This window comes from Scyliorhinus torazame, chromosome 10 (genome assembly GCF_047496885.1).
Source record: "Scyliorhinus torazame isolate Kashiwa2021f chromosome 10, sScyTor2.1, whole genome shotgun sequence".
Lineage (NCBI taxonomy): Eukaryota > Metazoa > Chordata > Chondrichthyes > Carcharhiniformes > Scyliorhinidae > Scyliorhinus > Scyliorhinus torazame.
In genome coordinates, this window is record NC_092716.1 from 27,510,743 (window position 1) to 27,526,910 (window position 16,168).

The following is a 16,168-nucleotide window of genomic DNA, read 5'->3' on the forward strand; positions in this document are numbered from 1 at the left end:
ATTTAAACTGAGGTAAATTTTAAACGCCATGAGTAAACTAGGCATTGTACAGCCAATGTAAAACTGATGTGATGCCTGTCCCAGTGTTACAAAAAAAGGAACCTTCCTGAGAAATACAGATCACGATCTAACCAAAAATAGTCAGTGTCCTTTCTGGGTGGGATTACAAGCGGCGGTAATGACCCTGCTTTCTAATGGCACTTTGTTGCCATCTCTGACCCCGGCGGGGATCGTCCCCTCCCTGTCTCCGCCACCAAGGCCGCACCTAGCCGCAATTCTTGCACTGAGGTGCTTTGGCGAGTGGAGCTCCTCAGTGCAGGAAGAGATCGGGCGGCATTTTTAAATGGTGCCCCGATGTCTCGAACCCCCCCCCCCCCCAACCACGACGTGACCACCAGTCCCTCCCCTCATGCCTGACCCACCTACAAAAGGGTCCTTCAGTTCCCCCTCCCCTCCTTCACACCCCACCTCACACGGGCAGGGCACCCCGAGGGCCTGTTTCCAGTGTGGGCAAAACGCCAGCATGTGACCTAGTGACTGCCAGGTGCCACCTAAACACCCTGGCAGTGCCACCTGGGTGCCAGCCTGGCCAGGTGGCACTGCCAGGGTGACAGGCTGGCAGTGCCAAGGTGCCAGGGAGCCATTCTGCCCAAGGGCTGACCACCCGGGAGCCTCCGATCGCCTGGGAGACCCCACCCCCACCCCCCATCCCCACCCCACCTCCCACCCCCAAGTTCCGTTCTGCTTGATCCTGGTTTGTGGGAACCAGTGCTAAACGGCGCTCAGCTGGGGTCTCCCCAGTGAGGCCGATAGATACCGGGTGGCCACTCCATCCGGTGCACGCTTAGATATAAATGCTTTTCAACTATTTTAACCATGCAAGTCTGGGTCCCGCCTATTATGAGAAGGATTCAGATTGCGATGTCTGATTAGATTTTGCGAGGCGCAAGACCGTCGGGTATCCCGGGAGAGGCCTCTCCACGGATCTACCGGCTGTGTCCCGTCCCGATTCCGGCGGGATGCAACGGATAGATTGCGGCCACTGTATTGCAATAAACTAATTGTTGGAGTGTTCAACTCAATTAAATTTAAATTGACAGCGGAAAGCAATAATCCTAAATGATTACAGCTAATTATAATTCTGATTGGTGCTATTTTGCATTCAGTCTTTTTTGCACAAATGATATCTAGAATATTCCATTTCAAGAATCCAGATTTTCTTCTGCATTTCCATTGTTGGTGCAAAATGGTGTCTGTCCTATTCTCCTTCGATTATGCTCCCCTTTTTATTATTCCTCTGCTCTGATCTTCAATTTGGGATGAAAGGTTTAGTTTTCAATCCCCCAATATAATCATAATTACCCAGGTTTTAGAGCCAGTTGGCCGTTTCTCATTCTGAACTTGACCTCTTGGGCGGGATTCTCCGTGCCGCCGCATCGGTTTTCTGGTGTGGCGCGCCCCCGCCGGCAGGAACTCCCCGGGCGTGGGTGCACTGCCCCCGTAACAGAGAATCCCGATGGCGGAGAATCCAGCCCCTTCATTTTCATATCCCAACTCAAAGCTTTAAGTCTATTCCTCTGCTTACGGACTTTACCTGTCTCCATTACTCATACTTCAGGTACTTTCAACCCAGGCCTTTATTTCCACCTTCTCCCAAATGAGTGCTAGCTTCACATTTCACCTTCACCCAATTCATCTGAACGACAGCCACTAACTGAGACCTTGGGCGCGATTCAACCCCCACCACGCCGGGTGGGAGAATCGCCAGGGCGCCGCGCGAATCGCGCCACACTCCCACGACCCCCGCACACGATTCTCCCACCCCCCCCGGAAACCAGCGGCGCGCGATTTGCACCGGGCCGCTCGGAGAACCGGTGAGCGGCGATTCTCCGGCCCGGACGGGCCGAGCGGCCGCTACGACACGACAGGTTCCCGCCGGCGCCGTCCACCCCTGGCCGCTGCCGGCGGGAATTCTGCGGGAATGCTGGGGGTGGGGGGCGGCCTGTGGGGGGGGGCTCCTTCACCGGGGTGGCCTCCAATGGGGTCTGGCCCACGATCGGGGCCCACCGATCGGCGGGCCGGCCTCTCCCCCCCCCCCCGGGCCTACCTCCTTCCGCGCGTGGCCCCAGAACACCGGCGCCATGTTGGTGAGGGGCCGGCGTGCGTAAGACGATCCCCACGCATGTGCAGGATGGTGTGGCCCAACTGCGCATGCGCGGGTTGGCACGGCGCCCATTTGGCACCGCGTAAGGACGCTGGAGCGGCGTGAACCGCTCCAGCGCCGTGCTGGCCCCCTGTGGGGGCCAGAATAGGTCGTGCCCGGGCCCTGTTCGCGCCATCGTGAAACGTGACGGTGTTCACGATGGCGCGGGCGCCGCGGAGAATTGCCCCCCTTGTGTTACTGTTTGCAGCCACAGTGATCGCTGAGCTACACTAACTCAGTGACTTTGGTTGTATTGGTGACAAAAAATGTTGGACAAAATGTAATTAAACACTTATCCATGTTCAAACCACCTGTGTTTCCTGTTAAATAAATGTAAGAATTATTTTTGGATGTTAAAGGTGTTTTGCTGATCTATTTTATTGGGTGCAGCACAATAGATTTATGTACCTTTATAGCAGAGATTGTTTTTGCAGCCTCCGCCGTAGCTGGGTGGACACTCTGAGCATGGTCGGCCATGCTTATAAGGAGCTTCTCCAATCCAATTCCCCCTGGTTAGTTAAAAACAGAAAATAATTCAGGTAAATCTAAATTCAGTTCAGATGAAATAATCTAAAATAAAGTTTTCTAATGAAGCTACGTGTCTTTGCTTCTTGAATGAAGGCCAAATGTAGGTGCCAAATTTGTGTATGATCCTGAGCGAGAATGGTTATCATCATGTAATATAAAGCAATGCTCCAGCATGCCATCCATCACAGTAATAAATGTCTGGACTACAGAAGGGAAACCTGCTATTTCTCATCACCTACAATCCAGAGAAATGGTTCAAAGTTATAGGTGAGAGGAGGATCTCCCGAGTTTTTTGCAAATCTGTTTGCTACACTTATTCAAGCAAAAGAAAAGTCCATGTCTAAACTAAAAGCAAAGGTAGCTGTGTTGAACTCAAAATAAACATTAGTCCCAAGAGTTTACTTCCTACTTCTCCTGAAGTTAGTGACTCATTCTGGATTATCATTCCTGATCAGCAGCCCTCTGGTATTTTGCCCAAATGGCCATTAACTATGTCAAGAGAAACAATTGACAGGTTATTCGAACATGAGATCCAAGTCCAATCTGGTTATTTTCCGATATATATATTTTATCTCGCAATGTCGCCGGACTGACCCTGACTGATTGGCAGTTCCGTAAAATGGGGGCGCTGAAGCCAATGTTGCCGCTGCCTCCGCAACTCTGGGTGTATCTACACCACATGGACTACGGCAGTTCAAGAAGGTGACACACCACCACTTCCTCGAGTGCAATTAGGGTTGACTAACAAATAGGGGCCTTCCCAGCGACACTCAAATCCAAGGAATGAATAAAAGAAGTACATCACCGTCAGGATTAAAATAAAGTGATGGGTTTTCCCTCTCACATCTGTTTCTTTGACCAGGTCAATGAAACATTGCGTGTAACTTGATACATACACACTCCATAGAGAACAAATAAATGTGTTATTCACCAATTGCTCTGTAAAAGCAATACAACTGTTCGCCAGATCCAAGGATTCCATGTTACATATTGCCTAAATGGCAATAAATCTGCATAAATTATATGATGATGATTAATAACTTACTTTGGTGAATAATTGCATACTAAATAGACAGCATTCTCCCAGATTTCTCCCCATACATTCATTCTTCCGCAGACATTAACAGCACAGCCAACTCTGTTTGTTGTTGCCCAAACCAACTGAAAATAAATACAAAATGAATGTTAAACAAAGAATTGAGCTTTAAGAACATCTTGTGCGCAGAACATAGCTTACTGCTAACCAAAGTGAAAATAAGCAGAGGCAACTTTCTTGTTTTGGTTTGAAAGAGAAGATAGGCAACTTAGTTAACCATCTTTACTCATTCAAGACAAGCGTTTGATTTAACAGGCTGCAAAATAATCAACATTGTATAATCTCTACTAAGGGACGATTATGGGAGGAAATGAGATTGAGGGTGAGTGAGAGTGCAAAGCACAAACACAAGCTCAAGAAAGGCAAAAGGCTGAATTGTCCTTTTGATACAAGGCCAAGGAATAGTTAGTGGTCAGATCCATGAGTGAATGGTCTGCAGATGTTCAGGATAGTGTATTGGTGAAAGCACAAAGGCAGATGATCTGGTGCGTAGCCCATTCTTAATTATGAAATGAATCAAGATACAGCCCGCGGCAAATTGCAACAACCTTTATGGGATGTCAATGTTTGTAGAGTTGGAGCATCGCGTCGGCACTGTCCAAACCTGCTTCTTTTTTTAAAAAAAATTAACAACAAAGGTCTCAGGGCAAATTTAGTTTCCAGAAATCTGAAAACGCAAAACAATTTTTCACCTCTGCCCAAAGGGAGACTGCAGGATGTCCAGGAAAAAATCATTTTAAGATTTAGTACCCGGCCCTATAGGAAACAGCTCCTGTGAAATTTACTGCGCGACACAGTAAACACCAAGCCCACGTTTATTGGCCCAGTGGCTGCTTCTAAAGACTTGAAGCAGGTTTCAGCTCAATTAGAACACCATTCACATCCTAATGACAGTTGTTTATCCATCATTGGCACTAAAGTAATGGCCTATTAAAAAAAAACTTTGCTAACGAGGTTGCAGTCTGAACACAGCACCAAGCGAGGGGCTGTTAATGTATTTCTCGGAGCTGGCAGCACGCGCCAGCTGGCCAGAATTTCAGTATCTTCCTCACACTGTCTGCTGGCCTGCATCCCACCTTGTGTTATGTTCCCTACACTGATCATATTTAATCCACATAGTGCTGCTTGAACTTGCATATCACTTTATTTTCCACGGCTATCTCAAATCAGTGATTGATATTCGTTAACGTGTGTCCCACCCAAATGTCAGAGCATAAATACAACATAGGCCGCAGGCATATACAGTCACCAGCACCTGCACGCTGATCAAAATTTAACATCAATGCAGAGTCCATTGGACAGGTAATGTCCACAAACACGAGCATGGTTAAAAATAATATTCTTAGAGCAATAAGGCTCCCTGAGAGCTTTGAAATCTCCTTGCCATCTGTAGTGAATACTGCAACGAACAAACTGAAGCAGTGGAAGACCATCTCATCAGTGTGATCCCATGCCATCAGTTTGATTTCGGCAAAGTCCAATCAAATCTGTCTTGCTTCATAATTGTTTGACTAATCATTGTTTAAATCTTTGTCACACCTCCCCTTGAAGTTAACTGACCTTGCTCATGTATCCACTGCAATGCAGATATAGCAACAAAGGTTAAAATTCAATTGTTTCTAACTAATGTCAGAAGTGCTGTAAATCCCAACCAGAATACACAAACATTTTGCTCTTTACAATAACCACTTGGCCTTTACGTTATTTGGTTTGTGTATTTGTTTCAAAACGTAATGTGATTCTCGGGCATTTGACTTACTTGAGTGTAGTGAGTGCACATTGCACCGGAACATCTCTCGGGGCACCAAGGGTTGCATTCATGTGCATATGGGTAGGTGTAATCCTTTACTTCATCATACCATGCTTGCACATGGGAAGCTGGGGAACGATATCTGAAACAACAGAAGCGTTAATCTGACACAGCCGTTACTCGCAGGACGTATTATTGGTGAACCAGTCATTAATACCTATTTAATCCAAAACAAGCTTGGTGAGGGGGTCAATTTAGCTTAGTTAGCTGGACAGCTGGTTAATAATAATCATAATAATCTTTATTATTGTCACAAGTAGGCTTACATTAACACTGCAATGAAGTTACTGTGAAAATCCCCTAGTCGCCACACTTTGGGCAGCACGGTAGCATAGTGGTTAGCACTGTTAGCAATTGTGCTAACCAGTGTGCTACCATGCTGCCCATACTTACATAGTGAGTCCAGATAAAGTATTCAAGTGAAGCAGGGTTCAATTTAAACAGGGCGTGCACAGAATAAAATTCAATCCTCTTTAAAAGTCTTAAATTCTGTCCTTAATTTTATGTTATTATTCATTTAAGTAGCAAATCTCGCATCAATTTAGGACCTCAGGGGCTGAGAAGCTGAAGTTCTGCAATTCCAGCTCTGGTGGGGCTCCGAGTTTGATTACAGGGTCAGAGCGTTTGCAGAGCTCCCATTATAAGAGGGAGGATTTATACATCCATCTAAAAATATGAGTTTGTTAGGAAAACAAAGTTAACTTTAAGTGATTTATATTTGTATTGGCAAACATTAGAAATAATCAGTTTGATACAGAGGGCAGTAAGGAGTCAATTATGTTAGTGTGGGATTGTAGTCATTTACAGGCTGGGTCAAGTAAGGATGATAGGTTTCCCTCCAAAAGGACATTAATGAACCTGTTGGGCTTTTGTGACTTGTAGCAAAAGCAGTATTTTTAACAATTCTGTTAACATCCAAATTCCCAACTGCTATATTGGGATTGGAACTCACAGGTCGGAATTTTTCCCGACCGTTTCTGCCGGCGGAATTGTCTGGACTCACCAAGAGGGAATCTCAGCTGTGGGTTTCCCAGTGGCCTGGGGTGGATCCAGTGGCAAATCCTATTGACAGTGACGGGACCAGAATATCCCGCCACCGGCCAATGACGGGCCACCTCCCGCTGTCGGGTAACACGTCACAGGGAGCGTGGAAAATCCCTCCCCATATTCTCTCAATTCTAATACATGACAAATACCCAAATTTCTGCTTCCTGTTGACCATCTTCACTCTTCTTTTCTTCTTCCACCTCTCTCACTCTTAATTATAGAATCCCTACAGTGCAGGGGAGGCCATTCGTGCCATTGGATCTGCACTGACCCTCTGAAAGAACATGCCACCCAAGCCCACACCACCACCCTATCTCAGTAATCCCTTAACATAACCTACACATCTTTGGACATTAAGGGGCAATTTAGCATGGCCAATCCACCTGACCTGCACATCTTTTGGACTGTGGGAGGAAACTGGAGCACCCTGAGGAAAACCAAGCAGACACGGGGAGAACGTGCAACCTCCACACAGTCGCCAAGGCCAGAATTAAACCTTGGTCCCTAGCGCTGTGAGGCAGCAGTGCTAATCACAAACAGGTTAGTAGAAATCTCGACTTCTTTTCTTTCGAATGGGTGGGAGGGCATGGTATGCCAATTTGAACAACCAATAGATGCAAGCTAGATGTGTGCTTTGGGTTAGGCAGAAGCTCCTCAGCAGCTCCCTTCAAATTGCAGAGGTAGATTGGGGGAGACTGTTGGCAGGCAAAGGGACGGCTGGTAAATGGGAGGCTTTTAAAAATGTGTTAACCAGGGTGCAGGGTAAGCACATTCCCTTTAGAGTGAAGGGTAAGGCTGGTAGAAGTAGGGAACCCTGGATGACTCGAGATATTGAGACTCTGGTCAAAAAGAAGAAGGAGGCATATGACGTACATAAGCAACTGGGATCAAGTGGATCCCTTGAAGAGTATAGAGATTGTCGAAATAGAGTTAAGAGGGAAATCAGGAGGGCAAAAAGGGGACATGAAATTGCTTTGGCAAATAATGCAAGGGAGAATCCAAAGAGATTCTACAAATACATAAAGGGGAAAAGAGTAACTAGGGACAGAGTAGGGCCTCTTAAGGATCAACAAGGGCATCTATGTGCAGAGCCACAAGAGTTGGGTGAGATCCTGAATGAATATTTCTCATCGGTATTCACGGTGGAGAAAGGCATGGATGTTAGGAAACTAAGGGAAATAAATAGCGATGTCTTGAGAAGTGTGCATATTACAGAGGAGGAGGTGCTGGAAGTCTTAAAGCGCATCAAGGTAGATAAATCCCCGGGACCTGATGAAATGTATCCCAGGGTGTTGTGGGAGGCTAGGGAGGAAATTGCGGGTCCCCTAACAGAGATATTTGAATCATCGGCAGCCACAGGTGAGGTGCCTGAAGATTGGAGAGTGGCGAATGTTGTGCCCTTGTTTAAGAAGGGCAGCAGGGAAAAGCCTGGGAACTACAGACCGGTGAGCCTAACGTCTGTAGTAGGTAAGTTGCTAGAAGGTATTCTGAGAGACAGGATCTACAAGCATTTAGAGAGGCAAGGACTGATTCGGGGCAGTCAGCATGGCTTTGTGCGTGGAAAATCATGTCTCACAAATTTGATTGAGTTTTTTGAGGGGGTGACCAAGAAGGTAGATGAGGGCAGTGCCGTAGACGTTGTCTACATGGACTTTAGCAAAGCCTTTGACAAGGTACCGCATGGTAGGTTGTTGCAGAAGGTTAAAGCTCACGGGATCCTGGGTGAGGTTGCCAATTGGATTCAAAATTGGCTGGACGACAGAAGACAGAGGGTGGTTGTAGAGGGTTGTTTTTCAAACTGGAGGCCTGTGACCAGTGGTGTGCCTCAGGGATCGGTGCTGGGTCCACTGTTTTTTGTGATTTATATTAATGATTTGGATGAGAATTTAGGAGGCATGGTTAGTAAGTTTGCAGATGACACCAAGATTGGTGGCACAGTGGATAGTGAAGAAGGTTATCTAGGATTGCAACGGGATCTTGATCAATCAGGCCAGTGGGCCGACGAATGGCAGATGGAGTTTAATTTAGATAAATGTGAGGTGATGCATTTTGGCAGATCGAATCAGGCCAGGACCTACTCAGTTAATGGTATGGCATTGGGGAGAGTTATAGAACAAAGAGATCTAGGAGTACAGGTTCATAGCTCCTTGAAGGTGGAGTCGCAGGTGGACAGGGTGGTGAAGAAGGCATTTGGCATGCTTGGTTTCATTGGTCAGAACATTGAATACAGGAGTTGGGACGTCTTGTTGAAGTTGTACAAGACATTGGTACGGCCACACTTGGAATACTGTGTGCAGTTCTGGTCACCCTATTATAGGAAGGATATTATTAAACTGGAAAGAGTGCAGAAAAGATTTACTAGGATGTTGCCGGGACTTGATGGTTTGAGTTATAAGGAGAGGCTGGATAGACTGGGACTTTTTTCCTTGGAGCGTAGGAGGCTTAGGGGTGATCTTATAGAGGTCTATAAAATAATGAGGGGCATAGATAAGGTAGATAGTCAACATCTTTTCCCAAAGGTAGGGGAGTCTAAAACTAGGGGGCATAGGTTTAAGGTGAGAGGGGAGAGATTCAGAAGGGCCCAGAGGGGCAATTTCTTCACTCAGAGGGTAGTGAGTGTCTGGAATGGGCTGCCAGAGGTAGTAGTAGAGGCGGGTACAATTGTGTCTTTTAAAAAACATTTAGATAGTTACATGGGTAAGATGGGTATAGAGGGTTATGGGCCAAGTGCGGGCAACTGGGACTAGCTTAATGGTAAAAACTGGGCGGCATGGACTGGTTGGGCCGAAGGGCCTGTTTCCATGCTGTAAACTTCTATGATTCTATGATTCTATGAAATCGCCCTCTCCAATCATTCACGCTTGCCCCTCCCCTTCTTTTTCCATTGTGTCTCCTCCACTATCTCTTCCCCTTCCTACCAACCATTATGCTCTCACCTCTTTGCCTTTAAACTTCCCATTCTGCCTCATGTATGCTTCCATCCCTCTTGCACCACTGTGAATCACCTCATCATTAACCCTCCATTCAGTTGATCCCCACTCCAATCCCCAGGCAGAGAGCCTGATGTCAAAGGATTCTTTCCTCATCTTGCCTGTTTCCTTCAGAATAGCTGTTTGTTTTGAAAATTCAACTTGCCTCAATCTGTGTCTCTCTCTGACCCAATGATAATAATAGTTACAAACACTGTCTCATGAGTGTAAGCAATTTGCTACTATCTTTTTTTTCCAATGTCTATAAGTACTCCTCTTCCAGGTACCATGCCCTAAGAGGGAACTGGCAACCATGGACTTCCACTGGATTGGTCCACCATTTTGCTTGGCAACATACTACAGTTCTTTTCGATTGCCTTCTGCAGTATGGCTGAGCAAGAAACTTGTCTATTCTTACCACCTGCCATCAGGTATATTGGAAGGATTTTCTGGCTGATAATCATCCCGTTTGGCCATGTATCTTCAGTGGTCATTAGGCTCTGAAATGGGGCCTGAAACCAGAGCTTCTAGCACAAGGGTCAGAAGGCTACTACTGCATCAAAAAATACAGGTGATATAATTACTTGGTCTTAGTAATTTTTCTTTTTGAAGACTGAACAAATGTCAGCATGGAAAAGATATCATATTGTGCCTGCTATCTGACCTTTATACACCTGTTGAGGTTTTCTCCTCCTTCAGGTACCATGCTCTCAGAGGGCATTGGCAACTGGTCCATGTTTAGGCTTAAAAAAGTACTGCATTGGTTCACGGTTTCCTTCTGCAGCCTGGCTGACGAGGAAACTCTCCTGCTCTTACCAACTGCCATGAGGGGTATTGGAAGGATTAACAGGCTGATAACTAACCTGTGGCCATGTTATGAACATACCTTCCAAAGCGATCAAGTGAGACTTGAATCAGGAGCTTCTCACCCACAGGTAAAGACACTGCCACTGCATCACATGGCCTCCTTTGTGAGAAGCAGATACATTGTCAATAGAGCTATCTCACATCTCCACCCGCCCCTTTAGGGCGGCACGGTGGCACAGTGGTTAGCACTGTTGCTTCACAGCGATGGGTCCCAGGTTCGATTCCCGGCTTGGGTCACTGTCCGTGTTCTCCCCACGTCTGCGTGGATTTTCTCCAGGCGCTCCAGTTTCCTCCCAGAAGTCCCGAAAGACGTGTTTGTCAGGTGAATTAGACATTCTGAATTCTCCCTCTGTGTACTCGAACAGGCGCCGGAGTGTGGCGACTAGGGGATTTTCACAGTAACTTCATTGCAGTGTGAACGTAAGAGTGTTAACGTAAGCCTACTTGTGGCACCAATAAAGATTATTATATTGAAAAGAAATATTCAATGTAAACTTTACCTCAATAAAAGACAATAGTGCTTGGGGCTGAAGGAAAACATGTGATCAATGCCAATGCTGTGCTGACGTTTTCTAGGAGTTTGGGTATAATGAGCATTCTTAGATTGCAACAATTGAAATTCAGCGCACAGAATCAAATCTCTGGGCAAAAATATCAAATCCAATCCTAAGTTTTTGGAAGAGATTCAAGTTTTCAAATTAAAAACTTGAACTACAGCACAAAAGAGACAATGTGAGATGTAATTTTACTGTGAAATACAGTTATTTCAAAATTTTAAATCTTTATTTGAGCTTTAAAATTTGTAATTGCTGGGAAAGCGTGACAGGCAATTTTTCACTTGGAAATTATTCAGAAAACGTTTTGAATAAATTGTGAGGCAAAGCCACCAGCTGGTCAGATGATGTAGTTGCAGGGTAATTAATTGGCTGCGGGCATATCATGGTAAAATGTTCACCCAAAATTGTGACAATGCGTAATATTTTGTAGAAAATATGGACAGTATAAGAACTTTGAAAAGTCTTAGAGTTAAATGGCAAAGAATTATGGCAATTTGAGATGCAGGGTGGTGGAGTTGCATGGAGCATCAGCACTACTGGATGAGGAACTGGGGGAGATTTAACACTAAGGCGAAACAGTGCCACCACTGGTGGACGGGGTTAATTACAGAATTCAAGATTACTTTGGTCATTTTCATTATGAATGCAGATGCAAAAATGCATTGTGGAAAAAGTTGACAACATTATTTGATGGCACGAACGGTATAATGTCAGAGCATTTTTAATATAATATAAATCGACCATTGGATCATAACATGGATGGATGGATGGATCACTTAAAGGAGACCAGAGGTGAATTTCTCAGCGTTTAGTTCCCCCAAATTTAACCTGAGTTTTCATCTGTTTTTTTGCTTCCCCCTAGGCAATTACGGGTGAGGTGGAGAGTGCAATGTAATTTTTCTTTTCTTATTCATGGGATGTGTGAGCCGTTGGCTGTGCCAGCATTTATTACCCATCCCTGAGGGCACTTAAGAGTCAACCACATTACTGTGGGTCTGGAGTCACATGTAGGCCAGACCAGGTAAGGATGGCAGATTTCCTTCCCTAAACGACATTGGTGAATCAGATGGGTTTTTATGACAATCAACTGGTGGCCATTAGACTTTTAATTCCAGATTTTTTTATTGAATTCAAATTCCACCAACTGTTGTGGTGGGATTCGAGCTCTACCCTGGGTCCCTGGATTACTAGTCCAGTGACAATACCACCACACCACTGCCTCCCCTGACTGACGCACAAGGTACACCATAGTGTTAGACTCACAGAGTAGTGCATCCAAATGATCGGATCCTCTATGATAAGATCCTGTACTTGTTTCAAATTGATCCATGCAAACCGAGTTGTAGCTGTGACAGTGTGCCTGTGCAAGATTCTTACCTTCCCCAGTGCACTGCCAAGTTCTGACCTATTGACTTGAGCAGTTGGGAAGGTCCATGATCCCAAACGCATTGCTGGGCCCAGCTTTCGGCCGACCGTTCCAATTCATTATCCCACTCCTACAAAACAACACACCAGACATTCAATAATGGCATGCAAATAACAATTCATTCTGAGGCAGGAGCAGCAACTAGAATTAAAACATTTCTTATAATAGTCCCATCATTAAGTTTTATTATAGACCCCTCCATTTACTGTTCATTCATTCCCACATACCATTTCAGTTCAGTGCAGTAATAATGGCTGAGAAGCATCTGAATTGAAAGATGAAAACACAGATGATGAAGTTACTCATTTAGATTCCTCTTTATATTCATTTAGTTCTGCATCTAAATTACCTTAAACTCCAGTTATAAGAATTTGAGGAATACGTTTGCTGGTCGGGGAAAGGTTAAATAAGAGAGGTTGGCTGTAATAGCCGAATATTTAATATTAAAATGTCTAGTTTTCTCGATTGACAGTACTGAATATAATGCATTACTTAAATACTCTTCCCTGCACTTTTATTCATTGCCTGCTCCAACATCTTCATGTGAATTATAATCTTGCTTTAACGGCACCCACAGTCTACTAGAAAGAGTCACATTGGGAAAATAAGTCTCGAAAAAAACAGAAACCACGGGCAAACACTGAAAAGGTGCTATAAAGGGGGATTTCATGGATTTGTCTTGCAGAAGCCAATAAATAATGGTTTCTTCACACTTTCCCTATGTTCATCCTACTTGGGTTTGCATCACCACCATTCTGGCAAACCAAACACAAGTAAAGTAATGCTTCCATCCATATATCTGGAAAGGAGGAAGTCAAGCACCGCCCCCCCCCCCCCCCCCCCCAATACGGGGAGCTTCAAGGATAGGGCAAGTGGGGCAGTGCAGCCCAGGCCTGGTCCAGCAATAGATGGACTGTCCCACAGGACAGTGCACTGGGAATCCCAGGTAGGAGTGCACGAGGCACCGCCTTGCTTTTTCTGGAATGATCGAAATAGCAATTGCAATGCAGCAATCGCACAGTGTACAATAACATCTATCTGCTCTAGGTGACTGTCTCATTCACACAGAGCATTCCGCACCTTCAAGGAAGCCTGATTTGTTTTTAAATTGCGGCTCGCCCAAAAAAGGGCAAAATAATCTAAAACAAGAGCAAAACTTCCCATTTGCTCACAGCAGATAGATGCATTGTTTCCTGCTCTCCATGTCTGGGATACTGACATGAGTGCCAGCAGAGTATGCTGGGATGGGGAGCCCTGTGGCACCTACTCACCATGTATTCCATGTTTGAGGATGACGGGTAGACCTCTCCCCTCAGGTGGTTGTGAAGTTGCAAAACCTCGTCTTTGTCGATCTGGGGGATGGCCCTCTTGCTCCTGGAGAGGAAATGATCCAGCACTGAGTCGAAACGCGAGGCGTTGAGCAAGGCCCTGCAGCTGGATTCTTGTACCAAGGCCAATCCCAAGGCGAGCAGGAACCAGGAGAGGGTAGGACCCATGTCTGAGAAATGGTCAGCCAAACGAAATCAAACCACCGCACCAAACAGCCAATGGCAGCAACCTGGGAGGAAGATAAAAAGAGGTCAGAATCACCTATTGATAAAATAACTGGACCTTGTGTTTACATTGGGTACCAGCTGTGGTATAAAGAACCCCATTGGTCAGGAGTGATGTTGAAATGGAGTGAAATCAGCCTGGCCTTACCAGCTGGAAGGTTCATGGTGCACATTCAGATGGAGCAAATAAGTGAAGTGGTTTAGCACAGCACAACACAGACTGGGAAGCTTCCCCTTATTGGATGCTTCGACCTGATGATGAAGGATTAAAGCTCACTTTATTCATCTGTCTTTTCTCATGTCGCTCCGAATGCTTCCCACCGGTTGTGTTTGCCCGGCTCCCTTTTTGGATGTGGAAGGTGGGGGTGGTGGGGTGGAAGGTGGGGGGAGAGGGGGTGACTATTGAGCCCAAGGCAGTCAGAAACTTCTGCCTCCGAGAAAGTTTTCACATTCACTCCCCCCCCCCCCCCCTCCCCCTTTACTCACTTTGCACCCCTAGTGTGGGAATGATGAGGGGAAAGGTTGCCCCTGGATGCTGCCCCCAGCTGCTCGCCTTCGCTCAGGAATCTCCGCAGCTCAGAGGAGGCGATTTCAAAGGGGCCGCGGCTCGCTGCAGGTCGATTTCCCGGCGCGGCTACAGCTCTGTCTCTGGGTTCCGATGGCGGCTCACTGCGTCTCTGCACGAATCGATTGGTGAATTTCTATATATATCTGTGCCGGAGAGCGGGAGGGGGGTAAAAGGCAGGCTGGTCACATCCTGTGAAATGATGTTGTTGGCTGCGGACTGGGCTGTGACGCTGCAGACAGAGAGAGAGAAATGACAAGTTACTGCATCCTGATGCAGAGAGAGTCTCCTAACACACACACCACAGCATCTTCACCTGAGGCTTGTGTTGTGTGTGTGTGTTCTGCTGCTACACGTTTGCACAACTTTTACACTCTCCAGGTCAGGCAATGGGACAGTTCTACGTCTCTCTCTCTCTTTCTCTCTCTCCACTTCAATCTATCTCTCTGAGCTTCCACAGTCATCCGGACTCCAAAATTTAACTCTTGCAGTCTTTCTCTCCCCCACCACCCCCCACCACACACACACACATGCTGTCAGATCTGCTGGGATTGTCCAGCATTTTCTGTGTCTGTGTTTCAATCCCACTGAGCTGATGTGTGTGAAAGAGGGGTTTGCTGAAGTAAGCAGTGTCACCCCACCCGCCCCCCACAAACCCTCTCCCAAGGAATCCCTTCCCCTGACATCCAGCACTGTCCCAAAGTCCACTCCTCCGCGACCCAAAGAGAAAAGAGGCGCCTTATCCGGAGGGGCTTTCAACTCTGTAGCCGGGGGGGGGGGGGGAGACAGGGGGATAACAACCGGGATAACGAGCAATAGGGCCGGGAGGGCTCAGCGGGAGGTCCGGTAGCACACTGGAGAGGGGGGGGGGGGCGGGGGTGAAAACAGGGGTTTGGGAATCATGTTGTCCTGGAAACAATGACCCTTGTTTCTCTCTCTCCACACAGACCCACTGATACTTTCCAGCATTTTCTGTGTTGCATTGTGACTGATTGGAGTGTGCATCAATAATCAATACACATCTTCACTCGCCCTTAAGTTTAAGGCAATAGTTTAAGGGAATTGTTTTAAACGCCCCCTTCCCCCAAATACAGGGATACACACCAAATACATCAACGTGAAGGGCACTTCGGGGGGGGGGGGGAGACTAGTCGGTGCTGGTAGGGGCCACATAGAGTCACCCCCACGTCCCAAGATGATATTTGGACGTTCATTATGCACTTTGCAACAACAGGCGAGGTGGAAATGTTGCTGCGGGGTGGACCTTTTAGAATTCATTTAAAATGTATCATCGCCGCCCCATTGTTCTTTCACACTTTCACATGTCCAACTCAATGAGACACCACTTTAGAATTCCACCCCCCGCCGTCCTGCATTTAACCAAAGTGCGCAGTGCAGGGATGATTAAAGTATTGATGTCTGAGGGAAGCGAGTTGGGATTCTGACATTCAGGAACTATGTTGGGTGAAACGTTAACGTCCTGATGTTTGGTGAACAGTTTGAAGCTTAGTTTAAAATTAGGTTTTGAGTGGGTTTTTTTGGAGGGG

General features: G+C 46.3%; 1 protein-coding gene across 1 annotated transcript in view; it reads right to left on the reverse strand.

The window, feature by feature from the left end:
* LOC140430422 (cysteine-rich secretory protein LCCL domain-containing 2-like) overlaps nt 1–15,052 on the reverse strand; it is a 67,283-nt gene extending 52,231 nt beyond the window's left edge. Inside the window, exons 1-6 of the mRNA XM_072517894.1 lie at nt 14,543–15,052; nt 13,775–14,061; nt 12,455–12,573; nt 5,587–5,719; nt 3,777–3,892; nt 2,612–2,712 (exon numbers count right to left, since the gene is read on the reverse strand). Coding sequence (XP_072373995.1) covers nt 2,612–2,712; nt 3,777–3,892; nt 5,587–5,719; nt 12,455–12,573; nt 13,775–13,999 — 694 coding nt within the window. The 5' untranslated portion in view covers nt 14,000–14,061; nt 14,543–15,052. The remainder of the gene's footprint in view (nt 1–2,611; nt 2,713–3,776; nt 3,893–5,586; nt 5,720–12,454; nt 12,574–13,774; nt 14,062–14,542) is intronic.
* Between the last annotated feature and the right edge of the window lie 1,116 nt (nt 15,053–16,168).